The sequence below is a fragment of the Pseudonaja textilis genome, chromosome 7, assembly GCF_049901715.1.
Source record: "Pseudonaja textilis isolate UNSWEBS1 chromosome 7, rPseTex1.2, whole genome shotgun sequence".
NCBI lineage: Eukaryota > Metazoa > Chordata > Lepidosauria > Squamata > Elapidae > Pseudonaja > Pseudonaja textilis.
Genome location: NC_141996.1, coordinates 11,543,024 through 11,566,387, shown reverse-complemented (window position 1 = coordinate 11,566,387; position 23,364 = coordinate 11,543,024). Strand labels below are relative to the sequence as shown.

At 44.1% G+C, this 23,364-nt stretch overlaps 2 protein-coding genes across 2 annotated transcripts; one reads left to right on the top strand and one right to left on the bottom strand.

Annotated features, from left to right (window-relative positions):
• The first annotated feature begins 4,724 nt into the window (after positions 1-4,724).
• WDR73 (WD repeat domain 73) lies at positions 4,725-18,715 on the top strand. The gene is made up of 8 exons (XM_087937053.1): positions 4,725-4,777; positions 7,254-7,321; positions 8,368-8,456; positions 10,671-10,759; positions 13,748-13,815; positions 14,964-15,128; positions 16,226-16,597; positions 17,736-18,715. The coding sequence occupies exons 1-8, from the start codon at positions 4,725-4,727 to the stop codon at positions 17,975-17,977; spliced, it is 1,146 nt and encodes a 381-aa protein (XP_087793179.1). The 3' UTR covers positions 17,978-18,715.
• Positions 18,716-21,026: 2,311 nt separating this feature from the next.
• Positions 21,027-21,929, bottom strand: LOC113440464 (uncharacterized). Its single transcript, XM_026706879.2, has one exon. The coding sequence runs from the start codon at positions 21,927-21,929 to the stop codon at positions 21,027-21,029; it is 903 nt and encodes a 300-aa protein (XP_026562664.2).
• Positions 21,930-23,364: the final 1,435 nt, after the last annotated feature.

The following is a 23,364-nucleotide window of genomic DNA, read 5'->3' as shown; positions in this document are numbered from 1 at the left end:
TCGCTCTCTCTCTCTCTCTCTCTCCTCTTTCTCTCTGTCAGCCCAACCCACCTCACAGGGTTGTTGTGGTGAGGAAAACTGGAGGAGGAAGGAACATTCAATATTTCACTTCCTCAAATTATTTATAAAAATAAAGGTGGGATTAAAAATCTAATAAATAAAAAATAAAAAGAAATAGTTCAGGGGAGTTCTTTGGGAAAGAACTTTGACAGGATACTGGAGCTTCTAGCTTTGATTCTAATTAATGTACAACAGTCACTTTTAATTTTTTTTTATTTGTTTCCAAGTTAAAATACAAAATAAAGAAAAAGAAGAAGAAATGAACTAACAACCCTCAGAGGCTAATAATACAAATAAAAAAGCTTTATGCACAAATAAAAGGATAACGAATAGAGAATATATCATCCACACTGATATTAAACATAGAAAATCCAGCCTGGCTGAATGCTGATAAATATATCAAAATTACCCTATGTGTTCTCCTCTCCTTACAAAACGTGTACTAATAGTTATAAATTTCCCCATCTATATTTGATACAAATACTATGTCACATAAAAATATCTGATGTGGAAATTTATTTATCTAGCAATCCAATGAACACAATCTCTGTTTGCTATATATTAAAAAAAAGCAGTCAACAGATAACCTCAAAGGTAAAACTAATCTTCTAAACTCTCCATTTCCCCCCCATTTGTAATGACTCTCTAATCCCTTGCATCAGGATAGAGTCGGGGTAACTGAATGGAGCTGAGCATTTACTGTCTGGATGCCCTTTCTGACACCTATGTGGAGGTCATAGCAGATATTTTCTCTTTGTGCGCATCTGTCGCCACCTAGGATCAAACTCACAGCTTCCTGATTGTGAAGTGAGAGGCTCCACCTCTAGGCCACCACACTGCTCTTCCGAGCCTTCTGTTAACCATCTGCTATTATTATTCAACACACAGAAAGTCCACAATTGGCTTCCAGCCTCTTATAAGCTTATCTAATCCATTGTCTCTATAGTCTAGTGAAGAGAAGGACCAGGGGAGACAGGATAGAAGTCTTCCAATATTTGAGGGGCTGCCAGAGAGGAGGGGGTCAACCTGTTTTACAAAGCACTTGTAGGGTAGACAAGGAACAATGGATGGAAACTGAACAAGGAGAGATTCAGCGTAGAAATAAGGAGAAATTTTCTGACAGGGAAAACAGTCAATCAATGGAATAGCTTGCCTTCAGAAGTTGTGGGAGTTTCATCACTTGAGACTTTCAAGAAAAGACTGGACTGCCATTTGTCAGAAATGGTGTAGGGTCTCCTGCTTGGGTCGGGGTTGGACCAGCTGACCTATAAGGTCCGTTCTAACTCTGTAATCTTAATCTGTAAAATTTGCCATCTTGGCCAGTTCAATCAGTTTTAAAGTCCACTCTTCAAAAATTGGCGTCCCCCTTTCCTTCCAGGGCTAATGTACAATAGTCACTTTTGACAATAATTGCCATCAAAAGGAGGTGTCAGCATCTTAGAAGCAGGACTTGATATGTAATGGATTGTAGTTTTAACAAACGTGCAACAACAACAGAAATATATCTGGTCAAGGAAGTATCTTTTTAGGTTAACCTCTCCAAATCATTGAGCCAGATCAATGTCTATCTTTGTGGTCACCATGGCTAGCAAACTGGGATGTTCTGAAGCCAATGTTTTGGCTCCTAAGTCTTACAGATATTCCTTAATGGATATTATTGTTAGCCGGCTGACCCCTAAGCCCTTATGGAGGTGTGTACCTTTGCCATTGTAGACAGTGAGATTCAGTCCAGGTGTGGAGGTTACTATTGAAGCAGGTATGACCACTTCTTTAGTGTAGTGCTGAACCCCACTTTTCTAATCTCGCCCCCGATATAAATAAATAGTAAATAAAACTATTTTGCAGTCACTTTTCTTTGGATCCAGGTATTCTGAACCTGATCTAGCCAGTGGTGCTCTCCAGAATAACCAACAATGCTGGACATGTTGACACATGCCATGGTCATCCAGCCAATGAGATTTGGAGGAGCAAGTGATGTCACAAACAATGGCTTGGACCTGAAGTTTGGGAGAAATCAATCCTCTGGTTGCCTTCACATGAATTTTAGTAGCAAACCAGTAAGAACTTTTTGCAAGTGAGCCATGAATTAGCTTCAACCATCTAAATCATTTTATCTAAACTTTGGCTTAATAGAGCCATTCTTAACATCAGCAGACTATTTTAATAGTTACCCAAAGATGCTAAAGACAGGGGTGGGATTCTACAGGTTCACACCTATTCGCTAGAACTGGTTGTTAACATTCTAAGCAGTTTGGAGAACTGGTTGTTAGAAGAAATTACTGGGCTAATCCTGTAAGGAAGGCAGGAAGGAAACATTCTGGTGTTGCTTACAGAAACTGCCTCTCCGTTAACCCTTATGGCAGGACTAGACTTCCTGTCTCAGGAACATCTCTGGAGTTTTTTTCCCCTCCTTTGCTGGTACTTTGCTTGTATGGAATGACCATTCAAAGTTACAATGGCACTGAAAAAAGTGACTTATGACCATTTTTCACACTTATGACTGTTGTAGCATCCCCAGTCATGAGAGGCCAGGCGAGGAGATGCGTGCCTTGATGTGAGTGATATTGAGTTGGCCACGCCCAGCCAATAACATGACCACAAGCCATGTCCACCCAGTCACATGACCACCAAGCCACACCCATCACCTAAGCCACGCCCACAGAACTGTTGTTAAAAAAATTGAATTCCACCCCTGGCTAAAGAGCTGATTGTCTATGGCCGTGATGGCGAACTGATGGCATACGTACTGGAAGTAGCACGCAGAGCCATCTCTCCGGGCACACCAGCCCTCGCCCATTGCTCTTCCAGTTCCGGCATGTGCATGCGCATATGCACCAGCCAGCTGGTCTTTGTATGTGTGGGAGCACCAGAAACTGGGAGAGCAGCTCCCTGGTGTGCATGTACATGCATGCACACTGGCCAGCTGGTCTTCGCACGTACATGCGTGCCAAAACTGGAAGACCAAGTAGCCGGTATGCATGCACGTGTCAGAAACCAGGAGCTCAGCTTCTTTGGGTGCGATGCGTGCTAGGGAGCTGCTCTTCCGGTTTCCGGTACTCTCCCCGCACACACACATGTGCTCCCATTTTGGCACTGCATTCAGTGCCAAAAACACTGGTCTATAGAGATTCTCAGTCATCCAAGTCATGGTTATCCCAAAGGTGGTTTCCCCACCCTTTTTTTCAAGAGGCAACTAAACCCCCACAAAAGCCCAAAACTAAGAAGCTGGTGGGAACACTTCAAGATGGTTAGTTAGAGTTGCTCTAATTATTAGATTATTTAAGAATTGCTGAGTTGCTCTTCTCTGCATTTTTTCCAAAGTCAGTGAGACTTTGGAAAAAGTGCAAAGAAGAGCAATTAAGATGATTAAAGGCCAGGAGACCAAAACATATGAAGAACGGTTGCAGGAACTGCACGCATGGCTGGTCTAGGGAAGAAAAGGACCAGGGGGGACATGATAGCAGTCTTCCAATATTTGAGGGGCTGCCACAGAGAAGAGGGGGCCAAGCTATTTTCTAAAGCGCCTGTAGGCCAGACAAGGAATAATGGATGGAAGCTGAACAAGGAGAGATTTAATCCTGGAAATAAGGAGGAACTTTCTGACAGTGAGAACAATCAACCAATGGAAGTTGTGGAAGCCTCATCACTTTCAAGAAGAGATTGGGCTCCATTTGTCAGAAATGGTGTAGGGTCTCCCGCTTGGGCAGGGGGTTGGACTAGATGACCTACAAGGTCCCTTCCAACTCTTGATTTTGTTTTATTTGTTATCTGGTACTGGGCTCGACTAGTCTAGAAAAAATAAGGATTAGGAGGGACATGATAGCAGTATTCCAGTATTTGAGGGGCTGCCACAAAGCAGAGGGGGTCAATTTATTTTCCAAAACGCCAGAAGTCAGGACAAGAAACAAGGGATGAAAACTAATAAAGGAGAGAAGCAACCTCAAATTAAGGAGAAACTTCCTAAAAGTGAGAACAATTAACCAGTGGAACAGTTTGCCTCCAGAAGTTGTGGATGTTTCATCCCTGGAGGCTTTCGAGAAGAAACTGGACAGCCACATGTCTGAAATGGTGTAAGGTCTTCTATTTGAGCAGGAGGTTGGACTAGTAGACCTCTAGGGTCTCTTCCAGCTCTATTCTGAATTGAATTGAATGAAACTGAACTGAGTTAAAGGGCGACCCGCTGCATTCACACGACGGGAGGAAGAAGTGTAGTCTGCGGGCATTCCTGCAGGAGAGGCCTACTATGCATTTATTCGGGGAATACTTAAGTTAAAGGTTAAGAGTTAACCTTTAAGATGGTGTGGACGTGCCTGCGTGTATTGTGCAAACCCAACGCCCTGGGCTGGCTTCGAGTCCATTCCGCAAGCGAATAAGGCCCTTCTGCACGGAGGCGAAACGGGGTCGCGGGCGGGAAGGCAGTCTCGGCTAAGGCCGGGCCGGGCCGGACCAGACCGGATCGCAAAGCCCACCGTCCACAGCCAACCCGCGAGCGACACCCGCACGACCGGAACGGGTTCGGAAAGACCAAAAGGGAGGGGCGGGAAGAGAGGGAGGAGGGCGGATCGGAGGGGGCGGAGCTTCATGGTCCCCGCCTCGGAATTCCCCCCCCCCCGGAAGAGATGACGTCACTCGTTTCACCGAAGGCTCACATGGCCGCGGCTGCGATGGAGGAAGAGGAGGAGGAGGAGGAAGCATGGTTGATGGACTCCCTGAGGCTGTGAGTCGCCTTCCCTGGCCCGGGGGAAGAATGCAGCTTCCATCCTCCCCAGCCAATTGCCCTCTCCCCGACCTGTCCCAGCATGATGGGAGTTCCACCTCGAAGCGGCTGGAGCGGCTTTTGCAACCCTGTGTATCTTTGCCTAGGAGGGAGGGGCTCTTTTGGGGGGGGTATGAAGCCCCTCCCAGCTTGCCCCTCCCGCTTCTCCTCCTCCTCCTCCCCCCGACTTCGGTCCCTCATTTTAGCCAAGCGGGTTTTTTGTTTTCCAAACTCAAGCAGCCCTGGATCCCTTTGCCATCCTTTCCATGGGCAGGGCCCCCTTGAGGCTGATGGGATAGCATGGATGGGGTGCGGTGAGGGAGGGAATGTCTATTTCTTGGTTTTGCCGTTGCATTAATCATTTGCTAAAGATCGATGGAGATTTTCAGTCGTCCAAGCCATGGTTATCCCAAAGGGGCTTTTTAAAGAGGCAACTGGACTTTCTAGTTTTTCTTTGAAGACTTTTCGCTTCTCATCCAAGGAGCTTCCTCAGCTCTGACTGGATGGTGGGGAATGAAAGGATTTAATTAATCCATTGCTCTATCATTGGATTGTTGGCCCAATGAATGGGGTGCTTTCGAGGTGCCTCCCCCCCCCAAGTCCCATTGCCATTGGAGGGCCGCAAGCAAAGGTCAGTTGCAAACCAGTTTTTCAATAAACGGTTAATCTTGGTCAGCCTTAATCTTGGTCTGTTTTCTGTATTGCAAACCTGGCTCATCCGCCTTTTCATTATGTGCCATCAAGTTGATGTATGTAGGCTATTAGCTAACACAGGGTAGATAACCTAGACCAGATTAGGTATTGTGTGAACTCCGAAAGTGACTTAATTTGGGGACCAGTTTTAAGTATTATGTGAGCTCAGCTAGAGGTAATCCTAGACAGTTGTTAAGCGAGTTGATTTTAGCAAATGGCTGCAATTGCTAACCCAATCATGTGATCATTAAGCAAATCTGGTTTCCACCATCAATCCTGTTTATCAGAAGCCAACTGAGAAGGTTCCAAATGATTATCATATGACCCCTAGTCAATGCAATGCCAATTGCTAGTCCTATGTTGCATTAACAGAGAGGTACAGTCAAGATCAAGTGAGGTACTAATACCACTCTATAAAGCTTTAGTTAGACCATACCTAGAATACTGCTCCCAGTATTGGTCGCCACACTATGAAAAAGACGTTGAGACTCTAGAAAAGGTGCAGAGAAGAGCAACTAGGATGATTAGGGGACTGCAGACTAAAACATAAAGACAACTCAAAAGATCATTGGTTGCCCTCTGCCCTCCCTGGAAGACTTAGCCAGGTCCCGCTGCCAAAGCAGAATCAAGGCCATAGAAGTCCCCTCACACCCTGACAATTATCTTTTTGAACTTCTGCCGTCTGGACAGCGTTTTAGGTCAATAAAATCCCACACCATTAGACTAAAAAATAGTTTCTTTCCCTGGGCCATCCAAACAGCAAATAAACACGAAGTCACTATCTTATTAAGATGTGAAATCTCAATACCCCATTCAGATGTATAATAACATATTACAGTACAATCCATCTCTTGTGTATTATACTCGGCAAAGCATTACAGTCAGTGTTGGAGGCATATTTTGTGTATATTCATAGATATTGTACTCTCAAATTGCAAATGGAGACATGGGTACTCTGTCTTTCTTATCTTCATTTTTAAGTGCTTTGGTTTTATTGTATTGTGAACAGTTGCTGGGGTGCATCCACAGTTTCTTTGTAGTACAATGACAATAAAGTTCTTCTAATCTAATTCTCTGATATGAAGAACGGTTGCAGGAACTGGGTATGGCTAGTCTAGTGAAGAGAAGGACCAGGAGAGACATGATAGCAGTCCTTCAATATTTGAGGGGCTATTTTCCAAAGCACCTAAAGGCCAGACAAGGAATAATGGATGAAAACTGATCAAGGAGGGATTCAACTTGGAAATAACAAGTTTTCTGACAGCGAGAGCAATCAACCAATGGAACAGCTTTGCCTTCAGAAGTTGGAGGTTTTTAGAAGAGATTGGACTGCCATGTGTCAGAAATGATATAGGGTCTCCTGCTTGGGCAGGGGGTTGGACTAGATGACCTATAAGGTCCCCTCCACCTCTGTTAAATGGGGATGCAGTTATGGCTTTAAGTTTGAAGATTGGTCATAAGTGACTTTTTTAGTGTCATTGTCATTTTAAATGATTATAAGCCAAGGACTACCTGCAATTATCTCCCAGCCATGGATCTTGGGTGCTCCATCCATTGATGGCCTTGCTTATTATTGCGCTCTTCAGACAACCCCAAGGTTTTCAGAGTCGGTCAATGCTCCCCCTAATATGGCCTTAAGATGGAGCATTGCTGTCTTCATTGGGACTGAAAGTGGGGAAGACCATTGACCTCTTCCTTCCCCCCCATTGAATATGCCCTCCCTCTCCCCATTCATCTTGCTTAGATACAACGACCTGCATCTCTTTGAACTTCCTGGGCCCACCAGAGTCATCGAATGGATAGGAGACCAACGTGAGTGACTTGTTCATTGCTTCTCAAGGTTTGACTTGAATGAGTTGGGGGCAGCTGCAGTGGGGAGGGTCTCCTGAGGACAGATCCCCCCTCCCAGGTCCAAATTTCTATGCCAAGGAGAAGGATCATCATTTCCTCCAAGATAGGGGTGTCAAACTCGATTTCATTGAGGGCTGCATCAAGGTTGTGTTTGACCTGGGGGGGGGCATGGACAGGGTGGGCATGGACAGCTAGACGTCATTAGTGTCGATGGCTGTGGCAGCCTGAGTGCTCTGCCAGAGAAAGCCGGCACCTGAGGTCTGCTTTCAGCTGCAACAGCCTCCTGCAGCCCTCTGCCAGTGAAAACGGGCTCCCAAGCTCCGTTTTCAGCTGTGATGGCCTCCTGCAGCCGTCTGACAGTGAAAACGGGCTCCAAGCTCCGTTTTCAGCTGTGATGGCCTCCTGCAGCCCTCTGCCAGAAAAAATGGAACTCAGGAGGGCCAGAGCGCAGCTCTCCTGAGCTCCATTTTCACTGGCAGAGTTTGCAGGGCTGCCCTGTGGGCCAGATCTAAGTACCTTGTGTGCTGGATGCAGCCCACAGGCCTTGAGTTTGACTCCCCTACTCCAAGACAACCATCAGCTTCTCTGGTGGAACAGATCAGGAAGCCAACTTGGTGGGAAGGCTAAGTTGAGAATAATTGCTCCAATGGGGTAGGTAGGGAGACAGTTTAAAGAAAAAACATGTGGGTTCCCAATAAGTACAGGTAGTCCCCAGCATATGACCAAAATTGGATTCAGAATGACCGTTGCTAAGCAAGGCATTAAGTGAGTCACGCCTGATTTTAGGAACTTTTTTTCCTCCATGGTTCTTAAGGGAATCACTGCAGTTGTTCAGTGAATTTGGCCTCACCTGTTTGCACAGCTCGCTGGCTGGGAATGTGTGGACTTTTTCAGTGCCATGGTGACTTCAAATGATTGCTCAATGAACGGTTGTAAGTTGAGGATTAGTTGTAGTGTGTCTGTTTGGCTGTTTGCAACACTGAGATGGTTCGTGGTTTCCTCTCCAGGCATTTGTGTCGCTGGATACGAGAACGGGAGCAGGAACGAAATTCTGCAGCTGCTTCTGCCTCCAAGGCTGCTTGCAAAACAGAATAAGGTAAAGTAGAGATCACACTGGCAGGGTTGTCTGCAACCAGGTGGCTCTCTGGGGCAAAAGTGTCCTGTGGGACTCACCTTGAACGCAAGTCCACTAGATGTAGGCGCTGTGTTAACTAAGCTGTTCACTTAGATGGCTTTCTAGGGAGATTGGATGAATTCACCAAGGAGAGAGAACCCAGTAACTGGATTTGCATGACAAAGCGGTCCTCGACTGACGACCAAAATTTCTGTTGTTGTCAAGTGAGTTTTGCCCCATTTTATGAGCTTTCTTGCCATAGTTGTTAAGTGAATCACTGCAGTTGATAGGTTAGTAACACGGCTGTTAAATGAATCTGGCTTGAACCAGTATGAACCAGTTGCCAAGCATCTGAATTTTGATCACACAACCATGGGGATGCTACAAAGGTTTGCAAGTGTGAAACGGGGTTGTAAGTCACTTTTTTCAGTGCCATTGTAAGTTTAAATGGTTACTAAGGGAATTGTTGTAAGTCGAGGACTACCTGTACATAGGAAATATAAAAAGACATGGAGAAATGGAGGTAGTGACTGATTTTATTTTCCTGAGCTCCAAGATCACTGCAGATGGGGACCACAGCCAAGAAATTAAAAGATGCTTGCTCCTGGGAGGAAAGCTATGGCAAATCTAGAGAGCATACTAAAAAGCAGAGACATCACCCTGCCAACAAAAGTACGTATAGTCAAGGCTATGGTTTTCCCAGTTGCAATGTATGGCTGTGAAAGTTGGACCATAAGAAAGGCTGAGCACCAAAGAATGGAGGCCTTTGTACTCTGGTGCTGGAAAAGACTCCTGCAAGTCCCTTGGACTGCAAGGCGATCAAACTGGTCAGTCCTAGAGGAGATCAACTCTTGACTGCTCTTTAGAAGGCCAGATCCTGAAGATGAAACTCAAATACTTTGGCCACCTGATGAGAAGGAAGGACTCATTGGAGAAGAGCCTAACGCTGGGAACGATTGAGGGCAAAAGAAGAAGAAGGGGACGACAGAGAATGAGGTGGCTGGATGGAGTCACTGAAGCAGTTGCCGTGAGCTTAAATGGACTCCAGAAGATGGTAGAGGAAAGGAAGTCCTGGAGGAATGTTGTCCATGGGGTCGCGGTGGGTCAGACACGACTTCACGACTAACAACAACAAAGAAGACACAAGGACCACCTCAAGCTTAGCCAGCATCCCAGAGCCTCTTGCCTACCCTGACCCTCTCCAAATCTGAGGATTACAACTCTCATCATGTTGAATGGTTATTGGACCTATGTGTAGCTCAGGATAGATATAAATAGTCCTCACGGTCACGTGATCGAAATGTGGGCACTTGACAATGTGTATTTATGGCAGTTGCAGTATCCCTGTGGTTGCCATTTGCAACCTTCCCAGCTGTTTCCAACAAGCAGTGTCTGTGGGGGAAGCCAGATCCACTTAACACCCAGGTGATTCACTTAACAACTAAGTGATTCACTTGTTCGGGGCAAGAAAGGTAAAATCGGACGTGATTCGCTTGTCAACCTATTGCATGAATATAAAGAGTATAAACCCATCCATTCCCCGTCATTCAGTTAGAACCGAAGAAGTGTCTTGAATGAGAAGCGAAACGTTTTCAAGGGAAAAAAAGGCATGCAAGTCCAGTTGCCTTTTGGAAAAGCCCCTTTGGGACAACCTGGCTTAGCAACAGAAATTCTGCTCTCAGTTGTGGTCGTAAGTAAAGGTGTCAACTCGTAAAGCATTCCTGGCCTGCTGTTGAGTTGCCATGGGCAAGAAGGGGAAGAGCTGGTGCAGCAACGTATACCTTTCTCAAGGCCGTATCCCAAAGGCATCAAGGCTGTATCCCAAAGGCATGATCTCTAAAGCCCAGGAAGGTGGCTCTGTTGGAGAATGTGATTTATGACACACCCTGGGGGGAGGCGGGAAACAGGATCAATAGTTGAGCTATAAATTGCGTGAGGTGGAGCTGCCTCAAGGACAACTAGTACTTAACCATCCCAGTGACCCAAGGCTGACTTTGCTTCCCTTTTCCACAATCAGCCCAATGCTACCAGGGAGCTGGACACTAGCCTCTAACACCAACAGGGAACAGGCAGTGCAGATGTTAACTTTTCCCTTTATTTTATTTTTTTTAAGTTGTGGCCGACGTTATCTTGCTGTTCTGGCTGTTTTATTTTCTTTCAATATGACGAATGGATCCTTGGATTTTTTTTTGGCAGGGCTTATGTCCGGAGAGAGATTTCAAGGTTGAAAGGGGTGGAATCTCTGATCGCCCCATCTACAGGCTCAAACATGTCCCAGGAACCAGGTAGGAGGTTAAAAGCTTTGTTCGTGACTTAGGCTGAGTTAGGGAGGCCTAAAAGAAGAAGCAAAAACTGTATTTGAAAGAAACATTACTGGACCACTGATAGCCAACTTGAGTGCTAATCTGGGCCAGAGATACAGCGTTCTTGTCTTTATAAATTTTGGGGGACAATCCTTTTTATTAGTTTATAACATAAAATGCAAAAGTAAATAATAGGGAAAAGAGAAGGGAAAAGTATAGAGAAGGGAAAAAGAAAGAAAAGGTAATGACTTCTAACTCTCTTTGGTGCAGTAGAATAAAAAGTGACATCAAACCTCAACTTTTTACTTTTACATAATAGTATAAACTAGCCCTGTGATGATGAATCTATGGTGCGCGTGCCACAGGTGGCATGCAGAGCTGTTTGTGCCGGCATGCAAGCTGCAGGCAAACTTGCCTCACTGCGCATGCGCGCGCCTCACAGCTGATTTTCAGCCAGTTTGAGGCCTTTTTTGGACTCCCAGAGGCTTGAGGAAGGCTTCTGTAGGCTTCTGCAGGCTTTTCAGGCCAAAGACTAGGCCTGTTTCATCACTTCCTGTTTTTCCGGAAATACTGAAAGTGAGAAAACAGGCCTAGTTTTCGGCCTGCAGAAATTTTCCTCAAATTTCTGGAAGGCCGAAAAAGATCTCAAACTGACTGAGAATAATAACTGTGTGGTGCAGTGCATGTTAGGAGGTGGTGGGGGTGGGTGGGTGGGGATTGTGCATGCATGCGTAGGGGCATTGGGGGGTGCACATTGCCTTCTGGGTGCTAGAACGCAAGCATGAGCGTGCAAGCATGTGCACAATTTTTGGCACAGCAGCCCAAAAAGGTTAGCCACCACTAAACTAGCCATTTCTGCAACAACACATCTATCTAATCAGTGAAACCCAAAATCAAAGTTTCATTTTTTTCCCACCTCAAGCCCAAAGTCCAGAAACGATTTCCAGGTTTCCAAAATTACTTCTGTTTTTTTTTTCTTTGACCAAAGCAATCAATTTAGCCATCTGTGCTATCTCCACCAGCTTTTGCAACCATTCCTCCATTGAAATACCCTTCCATTTTTGTGCGTGAAGTAATTGTGCTGCGGGGATCTCTTGTGAATATAATGATGAGTTTCACACATTGCACACAGGCTTGATGTGGATGATGGGACTGTGATTTTTAGGGTCTGAAGCATTCAGGATGCTAATGTGCTATCAAACATGGGACCCCAAAAACAATAACCAAGGCTCGCTGTAGTATTTATTTAAAACTATGCACTGTAGGAATTCTTGTAGGCAAAAGAATGCACTCATATTCATATATTTCAGGAATGGAGGAGAAAATGATACAATCACACATATGCATGGGTAATAGATGATGTAAGCATAAATATTTATAACCAGCAGACCTCAAGTTACAGGTTAACAACAGTTCATTTAGTGACCAATGTTACTAAATTAGTACAAAGTTAGTGACCAATGGCACCGAAAAGAGTAATGTATGGTTGTTTTTCACACAACTATTGTAGCATCCTCATGATCACTTGATTAAAATTCAGATACTAGGCAATTGACTCGTGTTTATGACCGTTGCGGTGTCCCAGGGCCATGTGATCCCCTTCTGACCAGCAAAGTCAATGGGGAAGCCAGATTCACTTAACAACCTGTGTTACTAACTTAACAACTGCAGTGACTGACTTAACAGCCGTGGCAAGGTTATAAAAGGGAGAAAAAAAAACTCACTTAACGAACATTTCATTTAGCAACAGAAATGTTGGTTTCACTTGTAGTTGTAAGTCGAGGACTGTGTATACTTCCTCAACCTTCTGCCGTTACTAACCTCAAGCAAGAGTTAGAATCTTAATAAAAAGGAACATGTCGGTTACATTGCCCTCGTCATTTTGATAAAGCGTACAGAGAACTAAGGACTTCAAGGTTATCTCAATTACCTCACATTCCTTCTATGTGTCTTATCTGTTTTCCTCATACTCATCCTGGTTCAAGGATACTTAGCATGAATCTCCATGGCTCTCTCTGAATTCAACAGGGGCCTCTTCAGAAGGTCTCCCCAATGCCATCACTCTCTGCTAAACAAATAATTCCCTCAACACTATCGAAGTATTTACTAAGTCTGCATTACTATTACTATTAATCCTCCCATCCTTCCTTTCACCGATCTCCTCTCACTAATGACTGTAACCTTGTTGCTTATTATCCTTATGATTTATATTGACTGTTTCCTAGTATGATTTGATTGCTTATTTGTACCCATAACTATCATTAAGTGTTGTACCTTATGATTCTTGACGAATGTATCTTTCCTTTTATGTACACTGAGAGCATATGCACCAAAACAAATTCCTTGCGTGTCCAATCACACTTGGTCAATCAGGAATTCTATTCTATTCACGTTTCACGGGATAGAAATGAGACATTATCAAAGAGATAAGTTGATTTCCCAGTTTTCTGAACTCAAAGCTCTGCAGCTCTGCAATGTTGAGCTCTGAGTCTGTCCATAGAAGATGAATTAACTTGCTTGCTTGCTTGCCTGTTGAAAAAAAAAAAGGTGAAACTGATGTCTGTTTCTGAGCTGCTGAGTTGCTACTGAAGTTACTTGCAACATGTTTCTGTCTGAGTTTGCTCCATGTTGGAGAAATCTACAACTGGTTTGTAAAGAAATCTACAACTGGTATGTTTATAAAGATGTTAAATGAAGCACCGGCCATCTGTGTTTATTTTTCTGGTGCTGAATTTACGCTGCAAAACTCTGAACAGTTCAGACTGGAGCTGTTCCCACCAACATCCTGACCCCCTCATCTCAGTTTAGCCTTGTTTATAGCAGCGTTTCTTAACCTTACAAACTTTTAAGATGGATGGACTTCCACTTCCAGAATTCTGGGAGTTGAAGTCCACCCATCTTAAAGTGGACCTTTTGTGTGATGGAGAGGGAATTATCTTCACTGCTCTGTTTCTTGATTTGTGCTTTCAGCTTGTTGGTAACCAGTGGGCCACCGGACAGTAGACTACAGGTTTGGTGCATGGAACCAGATGAAACAGGTGTGCCTCCGAGAAACTACTCCACTTCCTAACTGGGTTTCAACCAGACCCCACTCAGTTTGCAGGGATAAGGATGAAAAGCTTTCTCGCTCCCACAATTTAATTAGTTGCTTTTCTAAAGAAGACACCTGAATCCTTTTCCATAATGTAAATTCCTCACAACTGTTAGCATAAACCAGTATTTCTCAGCCTTAGAAACTTGAAGATGGGTCGACTTCAATTCCCAGAATTCTCCAGGTAGCCATGAGACACACTGACACAAATAATGCTAATTCTGTGAATTTTGAAGGAATAAGCTAGGTTGGTGAAATTGAATGAAAGCCACCTTTAAAAAAAAAACACCTTCCTGAAAGGCGTTTTATAGATTACAGATTAACAGAGTTGGAAAGGACCTTGTAGGTCATCTACTCCAACCACCCACTATGTTTTGATGATACAAACAGAGGTTTGGTGATGTTTGTATATCTCTGATATATCTTTGCCATTCTACTTTGAAGATACACACAGAAAATGGCTTTTCCTCTAACCTTCGCCTTATAATTCTTGACTTAGAGAGAAAGGTGCAGTTCACCAGTGCTCAGAGGCTGGCGCTTTTCTTGATGCCAGTATGATTTCAGCCAGGCACCTAGTAGAATACCCAGGAAAAAAGGCTGAGCTGTGATCTCTAAAGGGAGAGAAATCGGAGAAAAGTGATGCTTTGGAAACTACAAAGAGTTTTTAACTTACAATCATTTGTTCAGCAACCATTCAACGTCACAATGGCATTGAAAAAAGTGATCTACAACCATTCCTCACACTTACAGCCATTGCAGTACCCCCAAAGTCATGTGATCCAAATTTGAATGCTTGGCAGTTGGTGTGTATATTTATAACAGTTGCATTGTTTCAAGGTAATGTGATTGCCATTTGCAACTTTGCCAGACAGCTTCTGACAAGCAAAGTCAATCGGGGAAAGCTTGGATTTTCTTAATGACAATGTGATTCGCTTAACAACCAGTGCAAAAATTATCATCAAATTGAGCACTTAACAACCACTTTCCTTAACAAGGAAAGTTCAGGTCCCTATTGTGTTCATACGTTGAGGACTACTTGCAGATGGAAATGAAGTCTTGTGGAAATTCTTACTTCTTTCCTCTCCTCCACCCTAGATATGATTAAGCTACTGAGTGTCACCTCTCCCACAAAGACTGAAGATACTTCCTGGTCCAAAATTGCAACCAGCTGTGCCAAACCGGCCTGCGTCCTCCATGGGCAAAGAATCGCCAATCTCCAAATGACAGAAATCGAATCAGAGAAAAGTCTTTGGGTGGCCGGTAGGCAGTTTGTTTGAAAACCATCTTCAAAATCCTTTCTTAGGAAGAAAACTTTCCAAAGGGTTAGAAATAGGGAGAGATGCTGATTTTGTTTCCGTTCCTCGCTTTGCTTTTTGATCTCAGATTAAATTCAAGAAAACAGGAAGGGGATTTATAAATGTGTATGCTTTGCAATCATAGCAGAATTATTTTTTCCCAGAACTGCAGTATTTGTAACAAAAATTAGAGAGAAAGCCTCTATTCTAATCACAGGTGTATCTACACTACAGATATAAAGCCAGCTGTACTGCCAGGTTGCCGCAAAACTGGCAACTGATTTTTGGAGGTTGCCAAAGATAATCATGATTTTGGTCTTCAATGGGTTTAGGAATTTGCATACCGGCTTTTATACAGAACTTCAGAAAGCGTTCCTTGAGAATGATCAAAGAGATCTACAAACACGTAGCAGAGTGTTTTCTGCTTTTCAGAAGTAATACAGATTATATAGAAGATAATTTAGTATCACTTTTTCTATGTACATACTGATACACACATTAAAAATATAAATGTGATTTATAGATGTATTTATTTCTTTATTTTATTAGTATCCCACCTGTATTACTTTATAAGTAACTCATGAGAACAAACATATGCAACACACCTTTCTGTTATTTTCCCCACAACAATCCTTTGAGGTGGATTGGGCTGAGGGAGAATGACTAGGCCAAAGGTCTTCGAACTTGGAAACTTTAACACTTGTGAACTTCAACCCCCAGAATTCCCCAGCCAGCAAGTTTCCAAGTTTGGACACCACTGGACTAGGCCAAAGTCATCCATCCAACTTTTCTGCCTAAGGCAAGACTAGAGCTCAGAGTCTCCTGGTGACTGGCTCAAAGACATCCAGCCGGTGTTCTCATGTAATGTGGAACTAGAATTCACAGTCTCCTGGTGATTGCCCAAAAGTCACCCAGTTGGCTTTCATGCCTAAAGAGAGACTAGAAACCCATTGTCTCCTCATGATTAGCTCAAAGTTAGTTTTTTGGGGGGAACCATCATTTGAACTCGTTTCTCGTGGCAGAGCTCTCTCCCACAACCCACTCGATTCTTTCCTCCTTCAGGCTCTGCCAGCCTTGACAAAATTGCCAGTCTGGACTTCCTGGATGAAGCCACCGCTGTGGTGTGTGGTGCCAAAGGGCAGCTGTTCCTTGTGGACTTCCGGCAGCAGCAGGGGATTCTGGGAGAGCTCGAGGAGGCTCAGACCCCTTGGGCCCAGATGGAGGGTCTGAGCTGGTGTGCAGGAGTCGGCTCTGGAGAAGCGCCACTGATTGCCCGTCTCTCCTTGGGTGGCCTCGTTGTGTTGACAGACATCAGATACCCTTCCAGTCCCCTGAAAATGGCCCAGTGCTGTGCACCCACCTCTAATCTCCGTGGGGCAGACTTCCTGTCCATCAGCTTGGCTCCTGTACTGGGCGACAACCTGGCGGTGTCAGGTAAGCTGTGATGGTCCTTACCTTTGCAAGGCCGCTTGCTGCTTTTGCTACCATCATCCTTATGGTGTCTGTACGGGTGGGTGGTGTGCAAAGCGGAGGAGCAGCCTGATTGAAAAATGGTCACAATTTTCAGAGGGGCTCAGCTGAGTCATGGCACCTGTGGATCACAACTTCCTTCTCCTGTTGTCTCCGTAAGAACAACCTTGTGAGATGGGTTGGACTGGGTGAGAGGGACTGGTCCAAGATCACCCAACTGGCTTTCAGGACTAAGGAAGGACTAGAATTCACAATCTCCCGGTAATTGGTCCAAAGTCCACCTGACTTTCATGCCTAAAGCCAGGGTACGATTCAACTGGTGTAACAACTGGTTCTGTGAGTGCGGACTTCGCATGTCAAACATACGCTTTGCGCATGTACAGAGCGTTTGCTACTGATCTTCTTCTGCAACCCCTGTGTGTTAAACAGCTGGTGCACAGCAATCCACTGTGCTGAGCGAATCAGCTGAGCCTGAAAATCAGGATATAAAGCACAGACTAGAGCCAGGGCAGGTGGGGAGGCCCAACAGCTGATCGTTGGAGCAAACCAGTTCTCTCCCAGCTGATCCTCGGAGCTACCGGTTCACCTGAACTGGGCCGAACCGCTAGAATCGCACCCCTGCCTAAAGCAGAACTAGAAGTCACTGTCTCCTGGTTTCTAAGACAGCACTTTAAAATCCACCGGGGTCACTTTAATCCACCGGGGTCAAACTGAAATTTCACAATATTTTTTCCCTTCACAGAGCTGGGGTGGGTGTGGCCTATGCATGATGCATCCAGCCTGTGGGCCGCCATTTTGGCACCCCCGCCTTAACCAGTAGATCAAATGCTGCCTTCTCTCACTTTTTCTCCATAACACTTTGGGTTTAATAAAGAACATATTTGTTTCACACCATTTTTCCCTTATGTGCCACCCCCAGGTTTGACGCCCCCCCCCCCGTCTCTCTTGCATCCTTCCAACAAAGCATTTGACCCAGATTGTTGGGGGAGGGGGGAATATGCTGACTCTGTAAACCACTTAGAGAAGGCTGTAAAGCACTGCGAACCAGTATATAAGTCTTAAGTACTATTGGCTATTTATTTCAATTTTTCATTTCTCCAAGGTTTTGACGGGACTGTTCAGGTTTACAATACACAGGACTGGGACTCCTCAGGGCAGGAAGCCAAGCCGGTGTTCATTCACAAAGGACATATCTTCAGCACCCCAGGCAAGGATGGGGGCAGCCCGGTGGTCACCACCCACACTTGGCACCCTTGGAAGCCCCAGACATTACTCTCGGCTGCAAGCGATGGATCGCTACACGTGTGGGACTGGTCTGACCCTCAAACAAGCGAGCCAGTCTGACACCCTCTCTCTCCGCCCCCCTGCCTCCCCCTTGGGGAGTGTCCTCTGAGGTCCCCTGCTATCTCCACCCTTCACAGCACATCCTGGAGTATCTGGATCTAATGATGTTTGTGAATAACCTTGGGAGACAGAAGGAAGAGCTACAGGCGAGCTGACAGTAAGATAAGAGATAGTTGAGCCTCAGCAGGAAATGAGGTTATGGAAAATATCTCTAGTTTCTTGGACTGTAAAAGTGAAGGGGGGTCACAGATGTTCTTACCTTGCAAGATGTTAATATAACCTTAAAAGAAAGATAGAGCTAATATTTCTGGGTTGAGGGCTTTTCGGAAACTGAAGCCGTATTTGCTGTGTGAGCAAGGAGACAGCAAGGAGCCTAGGTGTGGCTTAGCTCAACTATAAAGCTGCTTGGTGCTGTGAAACTAAAACTGAAACGCCTCTGCTTGTGTTTTACATTTGGAAGAGATTTCTTTTCAGGTGGGGAGAGGGAGCAGAAGTCCTTAGCATCAGCGTGTGTTAATAATAATATACAAAATACTAATGCTCTGATGGTCATTTCGAAAAATCCTTTCTTAGTGAGCACCTAGAAGCCAAGAAAAACATACGTGCCAAATTTCAAGTTTGTAGGTTTTACAGTTCTGGAGATTTTTGTGATGATGTGTGAGTGGTATTTCGCTTTTATATATATAGATTTCAAAGTTGCCAGGGTTGGGAAATCCTGTCATAAATAATGAAAGAACACTGATGTTTTGTTCTGGATTTTCAAGCACCTGGAAGCCAAGAGGACCATATATGCCAAATTTCAAGTTTGTAGGTTGAGGGGAAAAAGGAAAAAAAAGGCATTGACTTCCGACTCCTTTTGGTGCAGTAGAGTAAGGTAATAATAACATGAAACCATGATGTTTACTTTTATATAATAATATATACTAGCCATTTCTATAATGACAAACCTATTTAACCAGCAAAACATAACATCAAAGTTTTATTTTTTTTCCCATCTCAAGCACAAAGTTCAGAAACGGTTTCCAAGCAGAAACAACATTGTGTACGTTTCTTTAATCCAAGCAGTCAGTTTAGCCATCTCTTCTAAGTCCATCTACTTTTGCGGCCATTTGTCCATTGTGGGAATCAAAGTATCTTTCCATTTTTGTGCATGGAGTATTCTTGCTGCCATCAACACATATAACATCAACATTTCAAGATCCAATTTCTTTTCTTCTCAATTAACTGAGATCTCAAAGATTTAATCATTCCTGATCTAATATCCTCTCCAGATGGTTCAGAAAGTGCTCAAAATCTTAACTGGAGTTGCATTTACTCCCAGCTTCTGGCAAAACCATCCCATAGCAAACACTTGCTTCACTTAATGACCATGGCGTTTGCTTCACGACTGATATTTGCTTAATAGCCATTGTAAAAAAATAAATAAATCATAAAATCAGGTTTGTCACGTGACCACCATGAGTTATAACCATAATGGGCAGGTTCCATTTTGGTCCTAAGTTGAGGACTATCTGTATTTTATGAGTTAGATTCATCTATTCCTGTTTCATCCAAGGGCTTTTACAAAAACCTGCTTTGCTTGGAAAAATGCAGGTCGCTTGAAGATATGTGGACTTCAGAACCAGAATTCCCCAGTGGGCATAGATGAACTACCGATCCCAGGATTCCTCAGCTGGCATGGGTAGAGTTTTCACCAAACACCATGAAGCCAGATAACTTCCTGCACATGTGCTCCTTTGAAGCTCTATCACAACTTTCTCAAACTGTCACAAGTCCACCCATTTAAAAACACGCACACACACATATATATATATCCTGGACATCTGGCAGATGACACCATTTAATATTCTTAAATTACATTCAGTTTGAGAGATGTCTATGGAGATTCTCAGTCATCCAGGTCATGATTGTCCTAAAGGTGCTTTATCAAGAGGTAACTGGAACTTTCTGGTTTTTTTCTTTGAAGACGTTTCGCTTCTCATCCAAGAAGCTTCTTCAGCTCTGTCTGGATGGTGGGGAATGGAAGGATTTATACTCCTTGCAGACAGCTGGTCATTTGCATCCTTTTAGAAAGTTGTTGGGGACACTTGGAGGTTTGCTGTGTCCTCAGGGTCACCTGAGTAGTGCAAATGTGTGTGGCGCCTTCTTGGAACTGCTGAAAGGATTGTGTTGTAGATTAGTGATAAAATGTTGCCGTATCCCTCCCCTTCCATTGAGAGAGGGCTATTCAGTTTTGACATAAATCAAAATAGATCAAGCGGGGGTCAAAGAGGCCATCTATGTCAAAATTGAACAGCCTTTTCTAAACACAGAGAGGCATATGACCTCGTCTATCTCCAATCTACAATACAGTCCTTTCAACAGTTCCAAGAAGGCTCCACCCCCATTTGCACCGCTCAGGTGATGCTGAGGACACAGATAAACCTCCAGGTGACCTTAACGTTTCGCTAAAAGGATGCAAATGACCAGCTGTCTGCAAGGAGTATAAATCCTCCCATTCCCCACCATCTCCAGTCAGAGCTGAAGAAGCTTCTTGGGTGAGAAGCGAAATGTCTTCAAAGAAAAACAGGAAAGTCCAGTTTCCTCATGAAAACAAGCAATTTTGGGATATTCAGGTTGAGAGAGCTGAGATTCCCCAAACTTAACCGGTACTACAAGGTAGATAGGTTCTCATGCCAATGATTTATTTGAGTGAATTGGGTCCTGTGAGAATTGATTCTGATTTGCTCCCTTTTGTGTATCTTCTCTCACTTTGGAACGCGGTAGAAGGAAAACGTGATGGATTAATTAGTGTTTATTTTTGATTTTCTTTAATTAAGCAAAAGCTGAAAGAAGAAACAATAAAACAACAGGGAAAAAAAAAGATAGGGCCAACAATAGAAAAAAATATTTATATACATATATCTATGGTTTATATAGAGATTTCAACGCTGGAGATCCCAAGACGCAGAATCCATTTTTGTTGTCCACCAAACTCAATTATCAGGTATGCCCTTCTACTTGCATCCTAGGTAGAAAGTCAACGAAGGGAGAGAAAGAATTTCATTTCTCAAAATGGCAAAAGGCCATCGTTTGTCTGTTCAAGATACGGGGAGAAACAGTGCAGAAGTCTGCCGATGCTCTGGTCACTGAGGAACACCAAAAGTGTGTCAGAAATGAACAACGGATTAAAAAAGCGTGTGTATACCAAGGCAAGACCAAACAATAGGCAACAGCCAAAGAGCAACATCATCAGGATCTTGGCTGCCATCCATAACCAATGCAGAATCCTTTCCTTTGTCCCGTCCCGGGCCACCCCCACCAGCCTGGCCTCCACAAGTTCATGCATCAGGATGCCCGTTGGCACCTGGTTCTCCTGGTCCAGCCGCAAAAATGTGGCCTGCTGCACGCATAGGTCCTGTTGGTTCTGCAGCTCTTTGATGCGCTTCCTCAGGTGTTCCCTGGCTTTCTGGATTGTCATGACTTTCTCCTTCAATTGGCCGGATTGGGTTTTCTCCACGCGGTAGTTGTGCTCTGTCTCCACCAGTTTGTCCTCCAGGTTCCGCAGGTACTTCTGAACCTCCGACGGAAGGTTCCGCATCTCCCTGAGGTCATTCTCGTGGGTTGGTTTGTCGTTTTTGAAGACGGCCACTTGGCTGGTCACTTCGTGCATTTCCTGGTTGAGGTCGCTGTTGGCTTTCACCAAGGACTTGTTCTGCAGCGCTAATTCATGGATCGCCATGTTGACATGATCCAAACTTTCTCTGACGTCCTCCACAGTTTTCTGCAGGTGGTCCATGGTGGATTTAAGGTGATCTACTGTCTCCCGAAGACACCTATGCTGCTCTTTGATGTATTTCTTCTCTTGGAGAAACTCCTGGTTCTCGGCGTCCAAGCAGGCTACGTTCTCTCTCAGTTCCTCTACCTGGAGACGGAAATTCCTATTGGTTGCCGAGAGATCCTCCAAGGACATTGTCTGCTTTTTCTGATCTTGCCCCTTATTTAAATAAATACTAAATAAAATAATTTTTGAATCACTTTTCTTCTGATCCAGTTATTTTGAACTGGATGTTGCAGTGCTGCTGTCCAAAAGAATCAACGATGCCGGAAATGTTGACATTTGCCATGGCAACCTCCAGCCAATGAGGTTAAGAGGAGCCCATGATGTCATTAAGAATGGCTTTGCTTTGGCTTGGATATGGAGTTTGAAAAAAAAAAACCCACAGTCATATGATTGCCTACACATCAGGGCCTGGACCTTTAATTTATTAGTAAATTATTAAAGTTTTTTTTTTGTAAGTGAGACATGCATTAACTTCAACCAAATCTAGTCCATCTGAATTGCTTTGTTACAAGCTGGGTCTATCATGCTGACTAAGGAATTCTGGAAATTGGAGTCCACAGGTTGTAAAAGGGCCATAGTTGCCCAACTCTGACCTAGACAAACCCCTAAAGATGGCTGACTCAGGAACAGTCCTACGCATCCAATACCAATCTTCTTTAGGGGTTTCTGTAGATGAGGGGTAAGCAACTATGGCCCTTTTATGACCTGTGGACTTCAACTCCCAGAATTCCTAGACCAGCATGGGAGTTGAATTCAATTCTGGGAGTTGAAGTCCACAGGTCGTAAAGGAGGACATAGTTTCCCGCCCCTGGTCTAGGTTGTAAGTCGTCACATCCAAATACGAGTCACATTTCCAACCAAAGTTGCCTTTGAGATACACAAGAAACATCTGTATCAAGAAAAGAAGTAAAAGTCCAGACAGCCATCTATTTCTAGGTCAGTTTGGTGAAGGACAATGTACAACTACAGCAACAAAATAGTTCAGCAATCTGTCAGCTGCAAATTTGGAAGACAACGCTGCAAAGTTGAAGGATTTATTATGAAGAAAATTATCCTTGCAACATAATTGGTGATCATGATGTGAAACAAAACAAAGCAGGTCCAGTCAAGGTTTCTGAAAGGCACAGGAGATGCTCCTTACAACTGTGTAGTTTGTGATTAAGTGGGGCTTAAGTCATAGTTTTTTGTTTTCTGGGGGAAGGAAAAAACAAGAATTTAAGAGTCAATGACTAAAACAAGTATTTCTATTGAAGTCTAGGGGGGTGTCCAAGACAAGAATGTCAGGTGTAAATAAATAACAGGATGTCAGATGGTTATAGGTGTCAGTCCAGAGGTCTCCAGACTTGGCAATTTTAAACTTGTGGACTTCAACTCCCAGAATTCTTCAGCCTATATTTATATATATATAATCAGGGGTGGGCAATTCTTCAACTTCTGGGAGTTGAAGTCCACAAATCTTAAAGTTGCCAAGTTTGGGGATCACTGTGTCAGTCCAAGGGTACTCCCAAATAGCCCAGTCTAGGGAGAAAGTCCTCTATTACACATAATGACCTGGAAAGAATGG

Bases quoted from the DNA above. Each gene is read 5' to 3' on its own strand.
- WDR73 (XM_087937053.1), top strand. From the start codon at position 4,725: ATGGAGGAAGAGGAGGAGGAGGAGGAAGCATGGTTGATGGACTCCCTG. The intron at 7,322-8,367 runs GTGAGTGACTTG...TTTCCTCTCCAG, and splicing joins CGAATGGATAGGAGACCAAC to GCATTTGTGTCGCTGGATAC. The intron at 15,129-16,225 runs GTAGGCAGTTTG...TTCCTCCTTCAG, and splicing joins GAAAAGTCTTTGGGTGGCCG to GCTCTGCCAGCCTTGACAAA.
- LOC113440464 (XM_026706879.2), bottom strand. From the start codon at position 21,929: ATGTCCTTGGAGGATCTCTCGGCAACCAATAGGAATTTCCGTCTCCAG.